This window comes from Erpetoichthys calabaricus, chromosome 1, assembly GCF_900747795.2.
Source record: "Erpetoichthys calabaricus chromosome 1, fErpCal1.3, whole genome shotgun sequence".
In the NCBI taxonomy this organism is placed as follows: domain Eukaryota; kingdom Metazoa; phylum Chordata; class Cladistia; order Polypteriformes; family Polypteridae; genus Erpetoichthys; species Erpetoichthys calabaricus.
The window spans coordinates 157,145,591-157,164,497 of NC_041394.2; the positions used below are offsets into that span (position 1 = coordinate 157,145,591).

The 18,907-nt window shown below is 41.7% G+C and overlaps 1 protein-coding gene across 1 annotated transcript in view; it reads left to right on the forward strand.

Annotated features, from left to right (window-relative positions):
- il17ra1a (interleukin 17 receptor A1a) overlaps nt 1–18,907 on the forward strand; it is an 81,231-nt gene that overhangs the window by 13,866 nt on the left and 48,458 nt on the right. The window contains exon 2 of the mRNA XM_028807924.2: nt 8,141–8,165. Coding sequence (XP_028663757.1) covers nt 8,141–8,165 — 25 coding nt within the window. The remainder of the gene's footprint in view (nt 1–8,140; nt 8,166–18,907) is intronic.

Below are 18,907 nucleotides of genomic sequence, written 5' to 3' on the forward strand. Positions count from 1 at the left end.
CGGGTCCTCCCTGCGTGGAGTTTGCATGTTCTCCCCGTGTCTGCGTGGGTTTCCTCCGGGCACTCCGGTTTCCTCCCACATTCCAAAGACATGCAGGTTAGGTGGATTGGCGATTCTAAATTGGCCCTAGTGTGTGCTTGGTGTGTGGGTGTGTTTGTGTGTGTCCTGCGGTGGGTTGGCACCCTGCCCAGGATTGGTTCCTGCCTTGTGCCCTGTGTTGGCTGGGATTGGCTCCAGCAGACCCCCGTGACCCTGTGTTCGGATTCAGCGTGTTGGAAAATGGATGGATGGATGGATATATGAAATTACCTTTTCTTCAAGATCGCATAGAATTTTGAATCCATTTTTGGAGATACATTGTGACAACGCAACATATAATCGCCCGTGAGTGAATATTGTTTCTATTTCTCTAATAAATAATCCGACGTTTTCTAATGGTTGTCCCTTTGATTTGTTAATTGTCATAGCAAAAGCTATTCTCACGGTAAACTGTAATCATTTTAATACAAATGGCATATCACGATCTCCTTTGGTGTCTAATGTTATTCGCGGAATATATACATCACCTTACTTGTCACCTGTTAAAATTCGCATCGCTTCTCTGTCATCATAAATATACACCTGACCGAATTGTGTATTCTTTGAAATTAAACTTGTCGTTGCTTTAACTGTTGTGGGACGACCTTGCTTTGTCCTGCTATTTTTTCAATTACACTTGGCTCTGATGATTAATCACCTTTTGTTTGCGCTAATGAGATCTTTACTATCTTTTTTTTTTGATACTGTAGTGACTGATGTAATAAAGTGTCACAAAAGTTTTACTTGAACAATTGCCAGCTTTGTAACTCTAAACACAACTGTCTAGCACCCTCTCCGACCCCTCCTCCACCGGGTCTTGCCTCCCCCTTACCGCATCAATCAGTACCCCGCTATCAGTCTTCCGTGCTGTACTCCGTCCCCCTCAATCGGACCTATCAGTCACTTAAAACAAAAAAGGCTTCAACCTGCTGGCAAGCTGCCTGTTCTGCTTGTTGCGTGTCGTTGTTTTAAGAGCTGGGAGCACATTATGCGTGTCTGCCAAAAGCAATCCAACAACTGCTTAGTTAGAGGTCTGTGGACTTGGTTTAAATGATGGCTCACTGACTTATCTCGCCTGACGTTGTAATAACAATAATTGTCCTTTATTTCCGGCCCGGGCGTGGTTAAATCTCTTTCTTGCAGGACGTATAACACTGCTCCAGTTTATGAGGTTCTAATCTTTTAATTCTGAGCCCTATTGGACGTGCTTTGTTTTCAATTCCACTTGTTCTGGGCTGATTATCACTTTCCTTATTTTCTAAATTTGCACCTAGATTATTGTTTTTCTTTTTAGCATTTTTTTCTCTCCACCGCATTTGAGTCTCTTTTCTCCGCGCTTTTCTTTCGTCTTCATTTAGTCGTCGACCTTTCATTTCTACCCTATTCATTTCATTTCTACCGTATTGACCTTATACACTTTATATGCACTGAGAGCCATGGAGCTGTGTGTGCTGCGTGACTGCCTTTACACTACTGATTTTTTTTTTCTGCCCGTGGTCTTGTCTTGTAAGTAGGGCGTGTCTTGCACTGTGGCAAGTCTCTTTTGTCTCGCGGGTCTTTAAAATTGTCTTCCGAGAGGATCACGTATCGTCGCCTTGCTTTTGTTTTGCTTTCCAGGATTTCCTTTTATAATAGATATATTATATACAGTAGAATCTCGCTTATCCGACATAAACGGGCCGGCAGAACGTCGGATAAGCGAAAATGTCGGATAATGGGAGGTGTTAAGAAAAAGCCTATTAAATGTCAAACTATGCTATAATTTTACACATTATGAACCTAATACGTAATGTTTTCGGTTCATGAACGTCTCTGAACGTGTACAAATTGGGTTATGATCAAAAAGTTCGCCAAACGTTTGCATCTGTTCATGACCACACACTCGGTATACGAACAAGCCAGTTTCCCTTTCGGTTTGTGCGCGCCGATGATTTCTGCATGTGTTCAGTCTCTCCCTGTGCAGCAAGAGAGAGAGAGAGAGAGTGGGAGAGAGAGACACAGACAGACACATGCGAGAAAGAGACACACGCGGATGAGACACATGCGCACACACGCATGAAAGTAAGAGAGACACATGCACACATGCACGTGAGAGAAAGAGAGACATGCATACATGCACGAGAGAGACACAGGCACGCTGCCACACACGCAAGCGAGAGAGACACATGCGCGCACACACACGCGAGCATCAGAGAGGCACACATGCACACACGCCAGATAGGGCAGGCCACATAATCCACTGTAATCATGTTTTACAACAAAACAACAGAAAATTTTAACTGAAAAAATGAACTTGGCAACAAAAAATAGACTACGCTCATGCTCGCAACTTGCAGTTCTTGTTGCCGATTGATGCGTTTTTTTGTTTTTTTTTTTTGCGGTGGGACGTCGGATAATACAGAATGTTGGATAAGCAAAGGTCGAATAAGCGAGACCCTGCTGTGTGTGTGTGTGTATATATATATATATATATATATATATATATATATATATATATATATATATATATATATATATATATATATATATATATATATATATATATATAATATCCATCCATCCATTTTCCAACCCGCTGAATCCAAACACAGGGTCACGGGGGGTCTGCCAGAGCCAATCCCAGCCAACACAGGGCACAAGGCAGGAACCAATTCTGGGCTGGGTGCCAACCCACCGCATATATATATATATATATATATATATATATATATATATATATATATATATATATAGTGAGATATGCCCGAACACCACCAGGCTGAGACCACATCTTTATAAATGCACACGTTTATTTTCATCAATAGACACAGTCCTGCACAGCACACTGTGCCCCCAGCACCAATCACGCCTACTATGGGCTTCTCTTTCACTGTCCGTGGGCCACCTTTCCTCTCTCCACGGGAGCCTCGTCCTGCTCCCCCTCCCGACTCTAGCTCCCTGATTGTAGGGAGGCGGCCCCCTTTTATAATGACCCAGATGGGCTGCAGGTGCTCTGTCTGACGACACTTCCTGGTGTGGCAGAAGTGTCAGGAGAGCACCCAGAAGCACTCCGGGCGTCCCTGGAAGGATCATCCTCCATGCTCCCGGGTGTGGTGGAAGTAAATGTTTCCCGGGCTTTCTGAGACTCGGGGCGACCCCTGGCGGTGGCCATGGCCCCAATGGGCTTGAGCCTCCTTGCTCCTCTCCTGTGGTCCTCTCCAAATCCAGGGCGGTTGCCCCCTCATGGTCCGGAGGACGAATACGCCACCTCCCGGTCCTTCCGGTGTCCTGGCTGGGTCTGTCCCCCAGCTGCTTGTGACACTGCCCCATCGCCAGTGAGGACCCGTCGGGGCAGATTCCCCACGAAGCAGGCCCTACTGTGAATCCAGGGTCCGGTCCTAACAACCAACCAGCAGAAACAGGGACGGACATGCTGTCTGGACACCATCTGGTGTCCTTCCGTGCCATGCACAGGCATCGCTCCCCCCTCCGACCGGAACCCTGCAACTCACCTCTTCGGCAACCCCTTCGTGGGTTCTGCGCCCCCTTTGTTGGGACTGCTCGCACTCTTGGTTTCCCCGCTGACTCTGGGGCTTCCCTCTGCACCCGCAGAGGCCTATCCGTCTCCGTACGTGAGCGTATTGGCTCACGTCTCCCTTTGTGGGAGGAGCCGGCTTCATTTCTCTGGTGCTTCCCTTTCTTCTGGGGTGCCCCGACGGCTTGAGTCTCCCTACGGGAAAGGAAGAGAATCCTTGCCGTCTGCACCCCTGTGGAGCGACATGAAACTGATGCTGGCGCTGGCGGTAGTGCACTGGGACCCACGGCACTCATCAGCCAGTGTCTAGGCACCACCCCTACCAGGCGATTAGCCCTTCGCGTCGCCTCCACTGTCTGAGCTGCGGCTACTGGGTCACCGGAACCACATGATACCGGGACGGATTCGCTCGCGTCTCCTATTTTATTTACGCCGCAAGTTCCACTTACCTGCGCTGCTACGATCGTCCTGCCAGAGATTCCAGCACCGTGTTGCTCTGCCTCCTGATGTGGTGCGATCGCCGTCCTCTTCAGCTCGACTAAATAGTCTAGGAGGTTGTGTATTACCTGTAGAATTGGCTCGGTGAACCGAAGGGAAACCTCCGGGTTACGCCGAGCCACAGGCACAAACAGAGTGTTAGCCGACGGAGGAGTTACCGTTTGATCGGTTCTACTCACCGGCTTCGCCCTGTGGAGCTCTGTTCCTCCTTGCATCGGGCCCTCCCCCTGCTCTGGAAGGACGTTCCTTGGTCCCGCCTCTACCCCATCATCGGTGGGCACGCAAGACACACCATCCAATCCCTTGCCTGTCATGGGGAGGGACTTCTGGTCCGCCGCCATCTTCTCCGTTCTCCCAAGGGGTTGGTGAAACCCGCTGCAGCACCTCTGCCTCAGCCTCTCAAGGCACAGTGGATCCTCCCTTCCTTCAAGCATCGCTGCCCCGGCCTTGTTGTAAGGATCGACACACCTCAGCCGGCAACGCAGACCCAGGCAGACCCCCGCGGGCTGACTGCCACTGGGCCTGGGACTCACCTCCTGGATCCCGTCCCTTGGAGCTTCTCTCTTCCTGCCTGCTGCATACATGGATGTGCCGACCCCGATCCTCACGGAAGCAGTGACCACTGGGGAGTCCACAGCTCTCCGGTCTCGCCTGGCGTTCCTCTCCCCCATCAGGTGGGAGACAGCGTTTCGGTGAACCGCTGGCAGCCCCTGGGTGATTCGCGGACCGTCCGTGGTGTGTGTGCGGGCCACTTCCATGTGGCGCATGTGTGTGGTAGTCTGAGGTGTCGAGCTGCTCACAAAATATTTTTTAATATGGGTCTCCGCCTTGGAACAGGCGGAAGGTCCCTGTTCGGGTGCCATTGAGAGATATGCCCGAACACCACCAGACTGAGAACACATCTTTATAAAAGCACACGTTTATTTTCATCAATAGACACAGTCCTTGGCCACCTTTCCTCTCTTCACGGGAGCCTCGTCCTGCTCCCACTCCTGACTCTAGCTCCCTGATTGTAGGGAGGCGGTCCCTTTTATAGTGACCCAGATGGGCTCCAGGTGCTCCGTCTGATGACACTTCCTGGTGTGGCGGAAATGTCAGGAGAGCACCCGGAAGCACTCCGGGCATCCCTGGAAGGATTATCCTCCATGTTCCTGGGTGTGGCGGAAGTAAATGTTTCCCGGGCTCTCTGAGACTCGGGGCGCCCCCTGGCAGTGGCCACGGCCCCAATGGGCTTGAGCCTCCTTGCTCCTCTCCTGTGGTCCTATCCAAATCCAGGGCGGTTGCCCCCTTGTGGCCCGGAGGACGAATACGCCACCTCCCGGTCATTCCAGGCATCCTGGCTGGGTTTGTCCCCCAGCTGCTTGTGACAATATATATATATACAGTATATATATATAATATATACACACACACACACACACACACACACACACACACTGTGGCCTGAACACACACCAGAATAACAAAAAAACAAGACAGTTAAGAAGAAAGAAAAATTCTGATTTGGCTGTCATGATCACAGTGAGAGTTAGCATGAGCAAATTTTGAAAATGTAATTTTTCCACTTTTAAAAAGTGTCACATTTTAATTCTTCCTCAAGCTTATTTTTTTCATTTTCACTGTTGTCTCATTTGGTGTAACAGAGCTTTCCTGGAAAGCATGACATGGGTCAGATGGAAGGAATCTGCTCTGGGTAGCACATTAGTCCATCACATGCCATACTTGTGCACTCTGCCAACGCTTGCCCTTATTGTCTCCCTGAAGTGGTCAGTTGTGTGTACTTGTGATCAGGGTTGGTTCCTGCCTTGTTTGTGATGCTTACTGAGGTAAACTCTGTCCTTATTAGCTGGTAATGGAAAAAAGGGTACAGAATATGAATAGACATCTCAAAATACATAGAAAAACCTCTTATGGCAAGGGGGTGATGGTATCAGGTGAGAGAGAGGCCTTATATCAGAACTTGGAGGAATTATCATTGTCAGGGAACTATCAGGAAGGCTTCCTGACAGTCCAAGTGATGGAGGCCAACAAATAATGTGAACAGTATTTGGTAGAGAGTATAGACTGTTGATATGCCTTTCATCTATCCTAGAGCATTAAATAAATTTTGTTCCACAACTGAAGCATGACCAAAAATTATAGTATTTTATACATATATTTGACATGATTTTTGCACATTTTGAAATGTAATTACAGTAACTTTTCTACCTTCATGTCATTTGATGTTCATCATTAAATGTGTTATTATTATTATTATTATTAGCAGTAGTATTGTTATTATTCGGCATGACCAATTTTCATAGGCTCTTCCTTGTACTTGACAAACTGAGACTCAGAAAATTGCAAGAGCAAGTAATAGGAACCCTGCAATGGTTGACTTCATTAGTTGCTTGTCCAAGCACTGCTCTCTCATTTACTTAACTAGTTGAATGAACATTATTATTATATTGTGTGGGTATTAACACCAGATTCAACTGACTGTTTTATCTTTGATTTTGTCAGTAAGAAATTTTAATTGCTTAACATGTGATACTCCCATTTATACTCTGTCACCTGTGTTTTGACAATAGGACTGCTGTCTGCAACAGTTTGTGTCTCATATTTTAGTCAGTATTTTGGATATTGTTTTTTTCCACTTCAGGAGACTCAAAAACTGAACACATCTCACATAAAATAATGTTAATCTTTTTCCAAACATTTGCACGGTACAGCAGCTCTGATTTTCAACTTTAAACAATATCACACTTCTCTGTTTTCCCTCCAGCTTGATTTTTCATTTCCAGTACTGGATCTCTTGGTGCGGCATGGGGCAGATGGCAGAAATTGGCAACAAGGAAGTAAGAATTATTACAGCAAGGCAGTGTTATAGGTTACTGAAGACTTTCAAGAAAAAAAAGGAGAGGGGTGTAGTTTAAAATGTCAGGAAAACTTTGACTGAAAGACACATCAGCTCACATGGTCTGTGGGAATTCTTTGTCCATTGAACATTGGCAGCTGCTGAACAGTTGTTGAAATCACCTGCGAAGCAGAAAGATTAATAAGGGAGTGGAAACATGCTGAGCACAGGTTTTTCTAAAGTTGGTGACTTCAGCATAAAAATACGGAATACAGTAAGTAGTTAGTTGAGGGGTGAATTTAAATGGATCGTTAGCTGATTAATTGAACCTGACAGATCTGAAGCTGCTGTTTAACCCTCTATGGAAACAAAGAATCAAATTATGTCTGGCATTGATGAGACATACCATGCTGAGAGCCTGTTGTCAAAGCCTTTAGTTACTGAAGGATTAGTTTAAAGAAATACTGTACATAGTTACAGTATGACATGAAGTAGTAATGCATAGCCTGGTCACAAAATCTGCTTTAGAGGTCTTTAAAGCAAAATGGAAGACAAAATTCTAGCATGTAAATGAAACTGAGGTGACATATACCCAGCTAACATCAGACAGAAGGTAACATTAAAAATTGGTAGCTAAAATATGTTCCCATCAAAGACTAACATAAAATAAATAAAAAGGTTGCTTATTAACCCTTCCACTTACACTAGTACTGATGAAAGAAGAAGTGAAATATTTCCCTTGGCAAGAAAGGCCTATATTCTGTAGAGGAACAGTCAGTCTGTTTCTGAAGTGAACTGTTCTGTCCAGCTCCCTGATGCTGTGATGTGGCAGCACTAACATCTACTGTTAATACGTTCTTGCTTGTTATAGTGCCAGAGATGTCAATGTGTTGTATGTTGGTCAAATGTGCAAGTTAGAATTTCACTGTATTTCATATATATGACAATACTACTACTACTATTACAACTGTTTTCCTGATTAAAGTTATGTTTTGTAATATACAAAGAGTTTTCTAATGGAGAGTCATAATGTGAGAAGAGTGGTTACTCCCACCTTTTATTGCAGGATCAGTTCAGCAGCTGTACTTCTGGAAGATTATTCAGTTCTCTGATTACATGATTTAACTTCTTGTTTGAAAGCAAAATCATATTTTCAGTGTGCAACAAATGATTAAGTTTGCTTACTTTTTTTTTTTTTTTTTTTTTTGCTACAGGGCCTGAGCTGTACTGTTATCCGAGGTAAGTGATTTAATGTTTTGTTTGTCTTTAGTGCATAAAATGTGCTTGGAATGTAAGATTGAGATGTTGTGGACCGAGAGAGGTTAACAAAATTAGCTGGTACTTTAAATTTAAAAGAATAGAATAGAAAACCTTTGTCATTGTAAATAAAATTACAACGAAATTACAGCTGGGTACAAAAAAGCAAACGACACTACTTCTGTGGAAAACAAAAAACCTACAACACATAATACACACAAGTTGAACAACATAAAAATATCCGTTAGTGATACAGTATAGTATATTGCACATTTAGCCCAGTTTATAGACAACAGTATATTATGTGTAAAATATATACTTAAAAAGAAATGAAATAAAAATATGAGTCTATTTCCCCACGCTGACGACTGACTTAAATTGTAGGTATATGTCAATTCCTTTAATAACTTTTTTTTAGCCTTGGTCTATATCTGACACTAAACTACCCAAAGTAGTATGCCTATAAACAGATAATGCAGATGCTGTCAGATTAAAGAAAAGACCTTTGGTTCAGTGTTAACAGAAAGAACATAGCAGAGTAAGAAGGTAACGCCTGAAATACTGGCTTCAGCAAAAGCCAGTGTGTGGGAGGTAATTGCTGAGCCTATAGATTGTGGATTCTATTATAATCTAATTTAAGATGCTTTGGTTATAACCTCAGGGATCAGCATTATCGGAACCTCAGAGCTCAGAGATTATACCCAAAGTTCCCAATAGTAAAATGCAAAGTCATTCAAAGAAAATTTTCTTTGTTCTTTTAAGAGTAGTGTCTTCATAATTTCAGGACCTTTATTTGCCATGAATACAGAATTTATTATGTAGCATTTTCATATAAGTGGCTGTGGTTGCATTGGTGAGTGTTCTGTGTTTTTTACTTTCTTCTCAACTGTACATTATTTTTGGCCTAGTTCCTACCCTCTGGATTTATTTTTACGTTGCCTTGTTTTTTTCCTAGTTAGTTTTTCCCCCTAATGTGTCCATTGTGGGCGGCACGGAGGCGCAGTGGGTAGCGCTGCTGCCTCGCAGTTGGGTGACCTGGGGACCCGGGTTCACTTCCCGGGTCCTCCCTGCGTGGAGTTTGCATGTTCTCCCCGTGTCTGCGTGGGTTTCCTCCGGGTGCTCTGGTTTCCTCCCACAGTCCAAAGACATGCAGGTTAGGTGGATTGGCGATTCTTAATTGGCCCTAGTGTGAGCTTGGTGTGTGGGTGTGTTTGTGTGTGTCCTGCGGTGGGTTGGCACCCAGCCCGGGATTGGTTCCTGCCTTGTGCCCTGTGTTGGCTGGGATTGGCTCCAGCAGACCCCCGTGACCCTGTGTTCGGATTCAGCGGGTTGGAGAATGGATGGATAGATGGATGTGTCCATTGTTTTGTCAGCTAATTTGAGCTAAAAGGGCCAGGGTATTCAATTGCTGCTAATGGCTCAGATTATGCTGCTTGTTCCAGTGTGGTCATCTGGGGCATCATGTATGAAAGTTGCATATGCTCAGAAATGTGTGTAAGCAATTCCTTACACAAAATCGAGATTTATAAAACACAAGCTTACCATGAAAATTGGCTGAAAGTTTTGACCATCTGTAAGTCCTACACCGATTTTCTGGTTTTAGCATTTTAGTGACTCCAGGCAGCGGCACAATAAACTGAACAGAAAATCTAATTTCATTGTGTGTTTCAATAACGTGTTAGTCACATTTTAAAGTACATCTATCTATCTGTTTTCTAAACCTGTAATGGAACAGTGATTGTATGATTTCTGCATGATAATGTTTGTAATGTCTGTAATGTTTGTCTACGTATTTTAATTGTGGCAAAAAAGGGGCCTTCTTATTTTAAGAAGTTTTTAAGTGTATGCATAGTGTAACATTCTGGTGTGCCTTATTAAGTGATTTCAAAGTTGGAGCATTCTCTGTTACAAATTTGCTTCATCAAAGAGACAGATGTCACATTTTTGTTTTTTAAATTTTTTGTCACAGTGTAACATGTGGTTTAGGTTTGCTTACACCACCACACCATTGTTTGTACAGGAAGGCATAAGCCACAGCCACGTGTACTTCTGTTTAATTGCTCATGCTGACTGCAGAGGATCTTTTTGCCTAAAGGGGCATCTTTTGAAAGTGTAAAGGAGGAAAATATTGTAGACAGCATATTCAAGTTGAAATAGCATCTATCAAGCTAAATCTGAACAGTAAAGTAATCTGTAATTGAAATTGTACAGACTATTTCTCTGTCTGTTAAGGATTAATGAAATGCAAGTGAGAGTTACATTGGGCAGGACAGATCATAATATTCGTTGATCCATCTATCATCTAAACCCACTTATCCAGGGCAGGGGTGAGCTGGACACAGTCTTGGAAAGCAATGGGTGCAGTCGGGAACAACCCCTGTTCAGAGTGTCTGCACATCGCAGGGTGAACACACACTCACATACAAATACATCACGGGGTGCTTTAGTATTGCCTCCTAACCTGCATGTCTTTTGACTATGGGAGGAAACTTTGTTTGTTACTTATTTAAGATAGATAGATAGATAGATACTTTATTAATCCCAATGGGAAATTCACATTCTCCAGCAGCAGCATACTGATACAATAAATAATATTAAATTAAAGAATGATAATAATGCAGGTGAAAAACAGACAATAACTTTGTATAATGTTAAATGTTAACGTTTACCCCCCCGGGTGGAATTGAAGAGTCGCATAGTTTGGGGGAGGAACGATCTCCTCAATCTGTCAGTAGAGCAGGACAGTGACAGCAGTGTGTCGCTGAAGCTGCTCTTCTGTCTGGAGATGATACTATTTAGTGGATGCAGTGGATTCTCCATAATTGATAGGAGCCTGCTGAGCACCCTTCGCTCTGCCACAGATGTTAAACTGTCCAGCTCCATGCCAACAATAGAGCCTGCCTTCCTCACCAGTTTGTCCAGGCGTGAGGCATCTTTCCTCTTAATGCTGCCTCCCCAGCACACCACCGCGTAGAAGAGGGTGCTCGCCACAACTGTCTGATAGAACATCTGCAGCATCTTATTGCAGATGTTGAAGGACGCCAGCCTTCTAAGGAAGTATAGCCAGCTCTGTCCTTTCTTGCACAGCGCATCAGTATTGGCAGTCCAGTGTAATTTATCATCCAGCTGTAACATATTGTATCCATTTTGGGTCATGTGGCAGGCCCCTCTGGCCATCCTTAAACTCTGCCAAATGTCAGCAATACCTCAAGCTTCCATTTCTTGAAGTTTTTGTTTTCTGTGTCCTCTTGTGGTTTCTAGCAAAGGAATCGCTCAGGAATATAGCAAAATTGATATTGTGATTAGGTCATCAATATTTAAAAAGGGCATTTGTCTAAGCCATACATGGTTACTGGTGGGAGGTCATGGGGAGTGACCAAAAGCACATGCACAAGGCCTACATTTAAACTGATTTGGTATTTATAAAGTAACTTGGCTTGGGACCTGATTTTATGGATTTTTTTTTTTTCTATCGTAAACAAAATTTTAGTATGGAATTTAGGTAAGGTGTTATGCGGCCCCTATGCCGCAAAAGAGGTAGCCTGACTTCTTAGTAGATGTGTAGATACATTTGCCTGGTGCTTGTTTCATGTGTTAAGTTTTTTAAAAGTAATTCTGTTTGGATTCCATTTGTAATTAAACAATATTTCTCTTTAGAATTCTGGGGTTAGTTGTTTCTTTATATTTCCTTTCCTTTTTGTAATATTTTAACATTTACTGGCATTTTAAGGTATAGTTTGTTATTTATTAATGATCAGTCTGTTGAAATTATTGGTTATAAATTAACATTATTTCTTGTTTCTTGTTATTTAGGGTTTTACCTATTTACAATACCTTAAGAGGTTCCTTGGTAAAACCATACATAGACTTATCTGGGCTCTGGTAGGAAATGACCCAGTCTAATTGGGGTAATTTGGTGTTAGATTGGCCCATCTCTCTGACTTTGGGACACACTAACAAAAATCTAATTTCATCCAGGTCAGACTGCTCAGTGGTGCCCTTTAAAAGCTGGGCCTGAGCTTTCATTGGAAGGGAAATACACACAAAGCAGTTTTCAGTCTGTTTGCCTATTTGTGTAGGTGGCAGTGTGCCATCTGTTACATTAAATGAATTGAATTGGCTTCACCTGCCATTCTAGGACCCTTGGAGTGCCTGCTTCCAAAACATCCTTTTTATTAACAGGGGATTCCACTAATTGTGGTCCTGTGTACATGCTCATCAAATGCATATTCTCTGGGCCTTCCTAATTCTGTGCCAATTTGGTGTCCCTTCTGCTCCTCATAACCTGTTGACAGAAAGGCATCATATTGCATGCCCATTTCAGAGGCTGAAGCCTCTGGTAGTATAAGACTATACTGCGCCTGTATTAACATCAGGTATGCAAATAAGGCTTGTTCCATAGTGAATTTTGCAAATAGATTTTATTTGTATGTTAACTGTTATTTTAAATTTAGTGCAACAGACCTACAGTACTTTCAGGGAGAGATATTCTGCTTGAGATTCCATTTTTACTTTTGTCAAAAGCCAGGGAAAAGATGTCAGGAAGATGGTTACATCCATGATGACTCAGTGTTTCTTCTGACATTTTTTTGTTCTTGTGTGTTGATTTTTCTGCATGCTCAAGTATGACAGATCTGTTTAAGCTTTATGGAAGAATTAAATTATAACCAGTGAGCTGTTAAATTACAACCAATGCTCCATTTCACAAAGTGAATTTATTAAATTGCAAGATACCTGACTGGAGCCCATTACCAGGCCTATTCTGAGTTTTTATGTTGCTTGTCAACCATGCCCCTTGAGTTGATCTTAGCGATGCATAGCATGCACCCCTTATGGTGAAGAACAGCACGTGCTGGCTTGGTAAGGCTAGGGGGATATAATGATTATGAGATTCATCCTGGAAGACCACAGCCAGGGAAGCTCAGCAGAAAAATATGTTGTGTACCTCAGATGGTCCCAAATCCTTGTACTAAATGGTGTACTAATTCTGATTCTAACCGATGGAAGGCTAGCTGAATGATTTGTAGGATGACAAGTAAACTAACTCCCACATATTAGAACCAATATATCCCTCCTAGGTAACCGAGGTAGTGATATTAAAACAAGGAAATATATGATAATAGAGGTTATATGTAAATGACTTTTTAAATATGCCTGTCACTCCTATATATACAAATAGCTGAATGAATCCTTTTTATAGGCGAAAAGAGAACAGGGCTGGCCGGAGTAAAGGTTGGATTCCCTGTCCGTCCACGGCTTCAGTAGGTCGACGGTGTAAATCCGTTTGCTTGGTTGATGATTTGGTTGTTTCACCAGGTAGTCAACGAACCCTTTACGCTCCTTAAATTCGTAAGGGCCCTGCCAATGGGCCATTAATTTAGAGTGCAAGGTGGTCATGAGGATCATGACACAGTCTCCGGGGTGGAACTCTTGAAGTACTGTCCAACAATCATAACTTCAGGCTTGTACTGCTTGAGCCTTTTCCATATTCTCTTTTAATGTTGGTCTAATTTTTGCGAATCTGGTGTGTAATTGTGCGATATGCCCCAGATTGTTAGTGGAAGGTGGGTGGGGGGCTCTTCCTTCCATCCTTCTTTTAGAATGCCCAGTATTCCATGGGATTGTCGCCCATATAGTAACTCAAAAGGGGAGAAGCCAGAGGAGGCTTGATGCACTTCCCAAAAGGCAAAAAGTGCAAGGTGGAGGAGTTGGTCCCAGTTCCTTCTATCTTTGCTGACCACCTTGCGTAACATTTATTTGAAAGTTTGATTAAACTTCTCTACAAGACCATCAGGTTGATTATGGTATACTGCAGTCTTTAAGTGTTTGATTATGAGCAACTTGGCAACTTCCATGAACATCTCCAAGGTGAAAGGTGTCCCTTGGTCCGTCTTGACTTCTTTAGGGATGCAATTCTCGCAGAGACCCCTAACAGTTCCTGTGTAATATTTTTGGAATTGGCTACTTTTAATTGGATAGCCTCAGGATAATGACTAGCATAGTCAATGAGGACTAGAATATATTTATGTCCTCTAGCAGAGGGATCAAGGGGTCCTACGATGTCGACTCCTATGCGTTCAAATGGGATGTCAATCAGGGGAAGGGGAAACAAAAAAAATCGGAGTTTGATTCTCTCCAGTGCTTTGTCGGCTCCCAGATGGACACCTAGGAGGTCGATATGCGCAAGTTCACAGACTTGATACTGAAAGGTCCGTGGTACTACTAACCATGACCTAACCTCCCCCTCATGCTCAGCTACCTGATATAATAAGTCATTTCTATAACAAAGTGGGGCCCGGATGACATGGGATGTAAGGTGCGTTGACTGTTTACTACTGCATTTTTGGCAAACTTAAGAGAATTACAATTCCACTGCTCTCATTTAAAGGAGGCCGGTGTTTTCCTAAATTGATACTGTAGTGTAGTAAGAGGATCAGGACTGACCTCAGTGGGCAGAGTGTCCATTCATGACGTTGATGACCCGGGTGTTTGAGGGTCTGGGGTCGTTGCCGCAACTTCCGCAGCATCACAGTGGGTAGCCACATGTCTCTTTGTTGCCAGCGGTGTACGTGCCATGAGGACAGTTTGGGGCAGATTATCTCCGTCCATTGCCAGGCCCAATGGTTTGATGGGAGTGGTTGTTGTGATACCGCTTTTACTCTCTGACCAGTCTCTACCCAGGATCATGGGAAAGGGTGGATTTCGAATCAACGCCACCTGTAAAGCCCTTATGGAGTTGTCAAAACTGATGACACAGGTGGTTGAACGATACCATCGTGACTCCCTGTGAATACAGGTTAGACTAGTCTTCCCTTTAAGCCACTGTCAATGGTAATTCTTTTTACCATTTATCTTGGCTAGATTTCTGCCATTTTCTGGTCTCAGATATTCAGGTTGACAGGGTGGACTGTTAGTCTAAAACCTCCTGGCCAAGACATGCAGACCCACTCCTGTGAGGCCTAATCACCGTCCTTTTGATGTACTAGGTCCAGAAGTCTGGATTTGTGAGGAGAGTCTTAAGGCATTAAGCCCATATATACCTCCAGCTTTGCTTCACCTATTGTGAAAATTAGGTTGTACAAGTTTTTTTTTTTTTATTACTATTTTCAACTTAGAAACTTTGATAAAAGGAACTTGCTCAATTTTCCTCACCTCCCATCCAATTTCATTCCACAAGAAATATTGTTCAGTCTTGAAGACTCAGACAACAATATATAAAAATATTTTAAAGTCTCTTCCTTTCAAAGATCGGAGGGTACAGTGGGGAAAGGATCTTTCAAATAACATCTCATAAAAGCAGTGGCAGCCATGCATAGAATACACTGTAGCTCCATATGCACAAAGCATTCCGTTATTCAACTTTAAATCTTTTATCAATCACATTTATCTCAGTTACAATTGTCCAAAATGCATCCAGGCCAAGATTCAACCTGTGAACACTGCAAATGTTGGGGGGAAAAATCTTTGATTGCCTATTAGACAGCCTTGGTGTCACAATCACTGCTAATCCATTAACAGTTGTGTTTGGTGTACTCCTGGATAGGCTTAAAATGGAGAAGGAGAAATTGATTGTAATTGCCTATACCACACTACTAACACACAGATTTATTTTGCTTACCTGGAAGAATCCTGGCCCACCTGTTAAATATAAATCAGTAGGTAATTGATATTCTATACTATTTGAAAATGAAAAAATTAAATTGTCACTTAGAGGATCTGTTCCTAATTAATATAATTTTAAAATGAGCTATTATATTGGGGGAAAAGATATTCTCTTTTCTTTGTTGTTTTTAAATATTTACTCTTGCTGTTGGGTTTTCTTTTCTACCTCTTTCTACCTCTTCAGCTCCATTTTTTTCTTTCTTTCCCTTTCTGTCTTTTCTCGCCATCTGTTCTCTTTTCTACTCTTGCCACCCAGCAGGTATGACCTCCTCCCACTCTGAGGTATGAATTAGGCACCCAGCTGATCCCCTCGTAAATTACACATGAGTATGCAATCAGCTGGGCACCACAATTAACCCCTGAGTGGTAACGTCATCAGCACACAAGCCTTCCTGCCTTCCGAGCCTTCCTGCTCTCAGGCATGATTATTTACTTAAAAACTGCCTAATGCCACAGACCACTTATCACAGCCACACACAGATTAATATATTTACAAGAAACATTGTTCTAGCAGTGGACACTTCTAAACAGATTAAATTAAATGAATATGCCAGTGTTGAGCAGTCATCAATTCTGGGGATTTCCAACTAGATGCAACAATGATTTTATCAGCTGCAGTACCTAATAAGAAGACTCATCAGCAAGAAGAAAGATTGAAGGAAAAAAGAGAATTGTACAGTTTAGTATACATAAAAGAAATAGGAATCATCAGCAAGAAGAAAGACTGAATTAAAAAAGAGAATTGTACAGTTTAGTATACAGTAAAACAAATGCACAACTGTAGACCAGACCACAAGGCAGACACATTGTCAGGCAGATTGAAGTCAGTTCCCAAAACAAGCACAGTCCAATGTCATAATGCACTGAAGAGAGCAAGGAGGGTATGCACATGGGTGTCCAAAAATTAGTATAAATTAATTATTAACTATAGGTGTTTGTTTGTTTCATCTTGGTAAAAAAGCAAGTCTTTTTTCAACTGAGCACCAGCACTTTAATGCAAAAGTCATAACCAGGCCAAGATGAAGTCGACAAGACCTCAAGGGAAGAAATTTACAGAATAGAATATTGGTTTGTAAGGACTAGCTATAAAGGTCTGGGGTGTAGGGGTTAATTAAGAAGGAGAAAAATTAAGAAAATGTAACCATACTAACAAGGGATGCACCTTAAAAGTCCAATCATATTATTTGAAGTCTGGCAAAGAAAGGTCATCAGCGTCTTTAACACAAGTTACAGTTGCATACTTCAGCTGTGGTTTCCCACCATTCAAAATGAATCCAGAGAGAAGTGACTTATTATAGTGCCAATGATGTAAGGGGTATGAGAGTGGAATAACCGCACTGGCAAAATTCATGCAGGGAGCAATATTCATTTTGATTGCAGGAAGGGACAGAAAAAGTGAGGACATGGGGAGAGATGTTTTTAGATTGTATTAGAAATATGGAGACCATATATAATAGAGATTTTAGTCAGTGATATATATATATATATATATATATATATATATATATATATATACAGTATATATATGAAATCTCACAAAATATCTAAACTGATTGGACAGAGGAATGTTGGCAGAAATACTATAAATGGGGCACTTAGAATTACGTGGAAACAGTGCAAATTTATTCCAAATGATCTTAAATCCAGCAGTTTTCCCATAATTATTGAACAAATTTAAGACATTAGTAATATCAGCTGAAGTGTCATTCAGGAAAAAAAGAGATCGGTGTATAAAGGGATGGCATGTGAGATGCTTGAGATGCAAATAGGAGAGATCTCAACACAACTACAGACAACTGTTGCCAAAAGATATAATGCAAACAAGACGAGAAAGTGGACAACCCTGGACAGATCCCCCTCAATATAGGAAAGGATTTGACATTAAAGAATTTATAAATACAAAAGCTGAAAAAGAGGATAATGTTTTAATCAAATTAATAAATCAATCACCAAAATCCATGTGATGCAGAACTAACTATAGATAATCCCAGTTTAGCAGATCAAAGGCTTTTTTGCCATCTAAAGACAAACAAGCAACAGGAGACTCTAAATTAAGAGCAGATTCAATGGCATGGAGTAATCAGTGTAAGTTATCTGAAGACATATGAGAATTAGTTCACCCAGACAAAGGCCAGGTTTGTCTGTGTGAACTAATTTATGAATAACCTTTTCAAGATGAGTAGCTAAAAGTTTAGCTAATAATTTACTGTTTGTATTTATAAGGGAGAGGGGTCTTTAATTCTGACGTAATATATGGCCTTTATTCTGCTTGTGCCGTAAAGTAATCATGATAACTGATTCAAAAATGTGAATATTAGTTCTGGTGGCATCCCATCAATGCCAGGAGCTTTGCTATTATTCATGGCAGTGAGTGGTAGTTGTAACTCCTTAACTGAAATTGGGGCATCCAGTAAAGAAGCCTCTTACTCTGAGATGTTAGGGATATCAAGGTTAGAAAAAAAATATATATATATATTTCAACCCATAAAGAAATTACTATTATCTGAGGAAAATAATTTAGAGTAATAAGACCAAAATTCATAATTTATTTATTTAGGACATTGTGTAATATTTCCTGTAATAACAATTAATTGATTTGTTTGGATTTGTTTTTAACTGGGGAAAATAATGGTAGTTTTTCAAGAACACTGAATCTGTGAAAGATGTAAATTAGTCACTCTTGTGATCTGACAGTGACATTGGAACTAGTATAGAGTTATGGACAATGGGAAAAAGGGATTGAGAAATACAAAGATAGTCTATTCTAAATTTTGATTTATGTTGTTATAAGAAGAAAGATAATTCTTTTGGGGAGGGATTAATGGCATGATAGCAGTTGATTAGATAAATAAATAGATAGATAGATAGATACTTTATTAATCCCAAGGGGAAATTCACATACTCCAGCAGCACCTTACTGATACAAAAAACAATATTAAATTAAAGATTGATAATAATGCAGGTAAAAACAGACAATAACTTTATATAATGTTAACATTTACCCCCCCGGGTGGAATTAAAGAGTCGCAAAGTTTGGGGGAGGAACGATCTCCTCAGTCTGT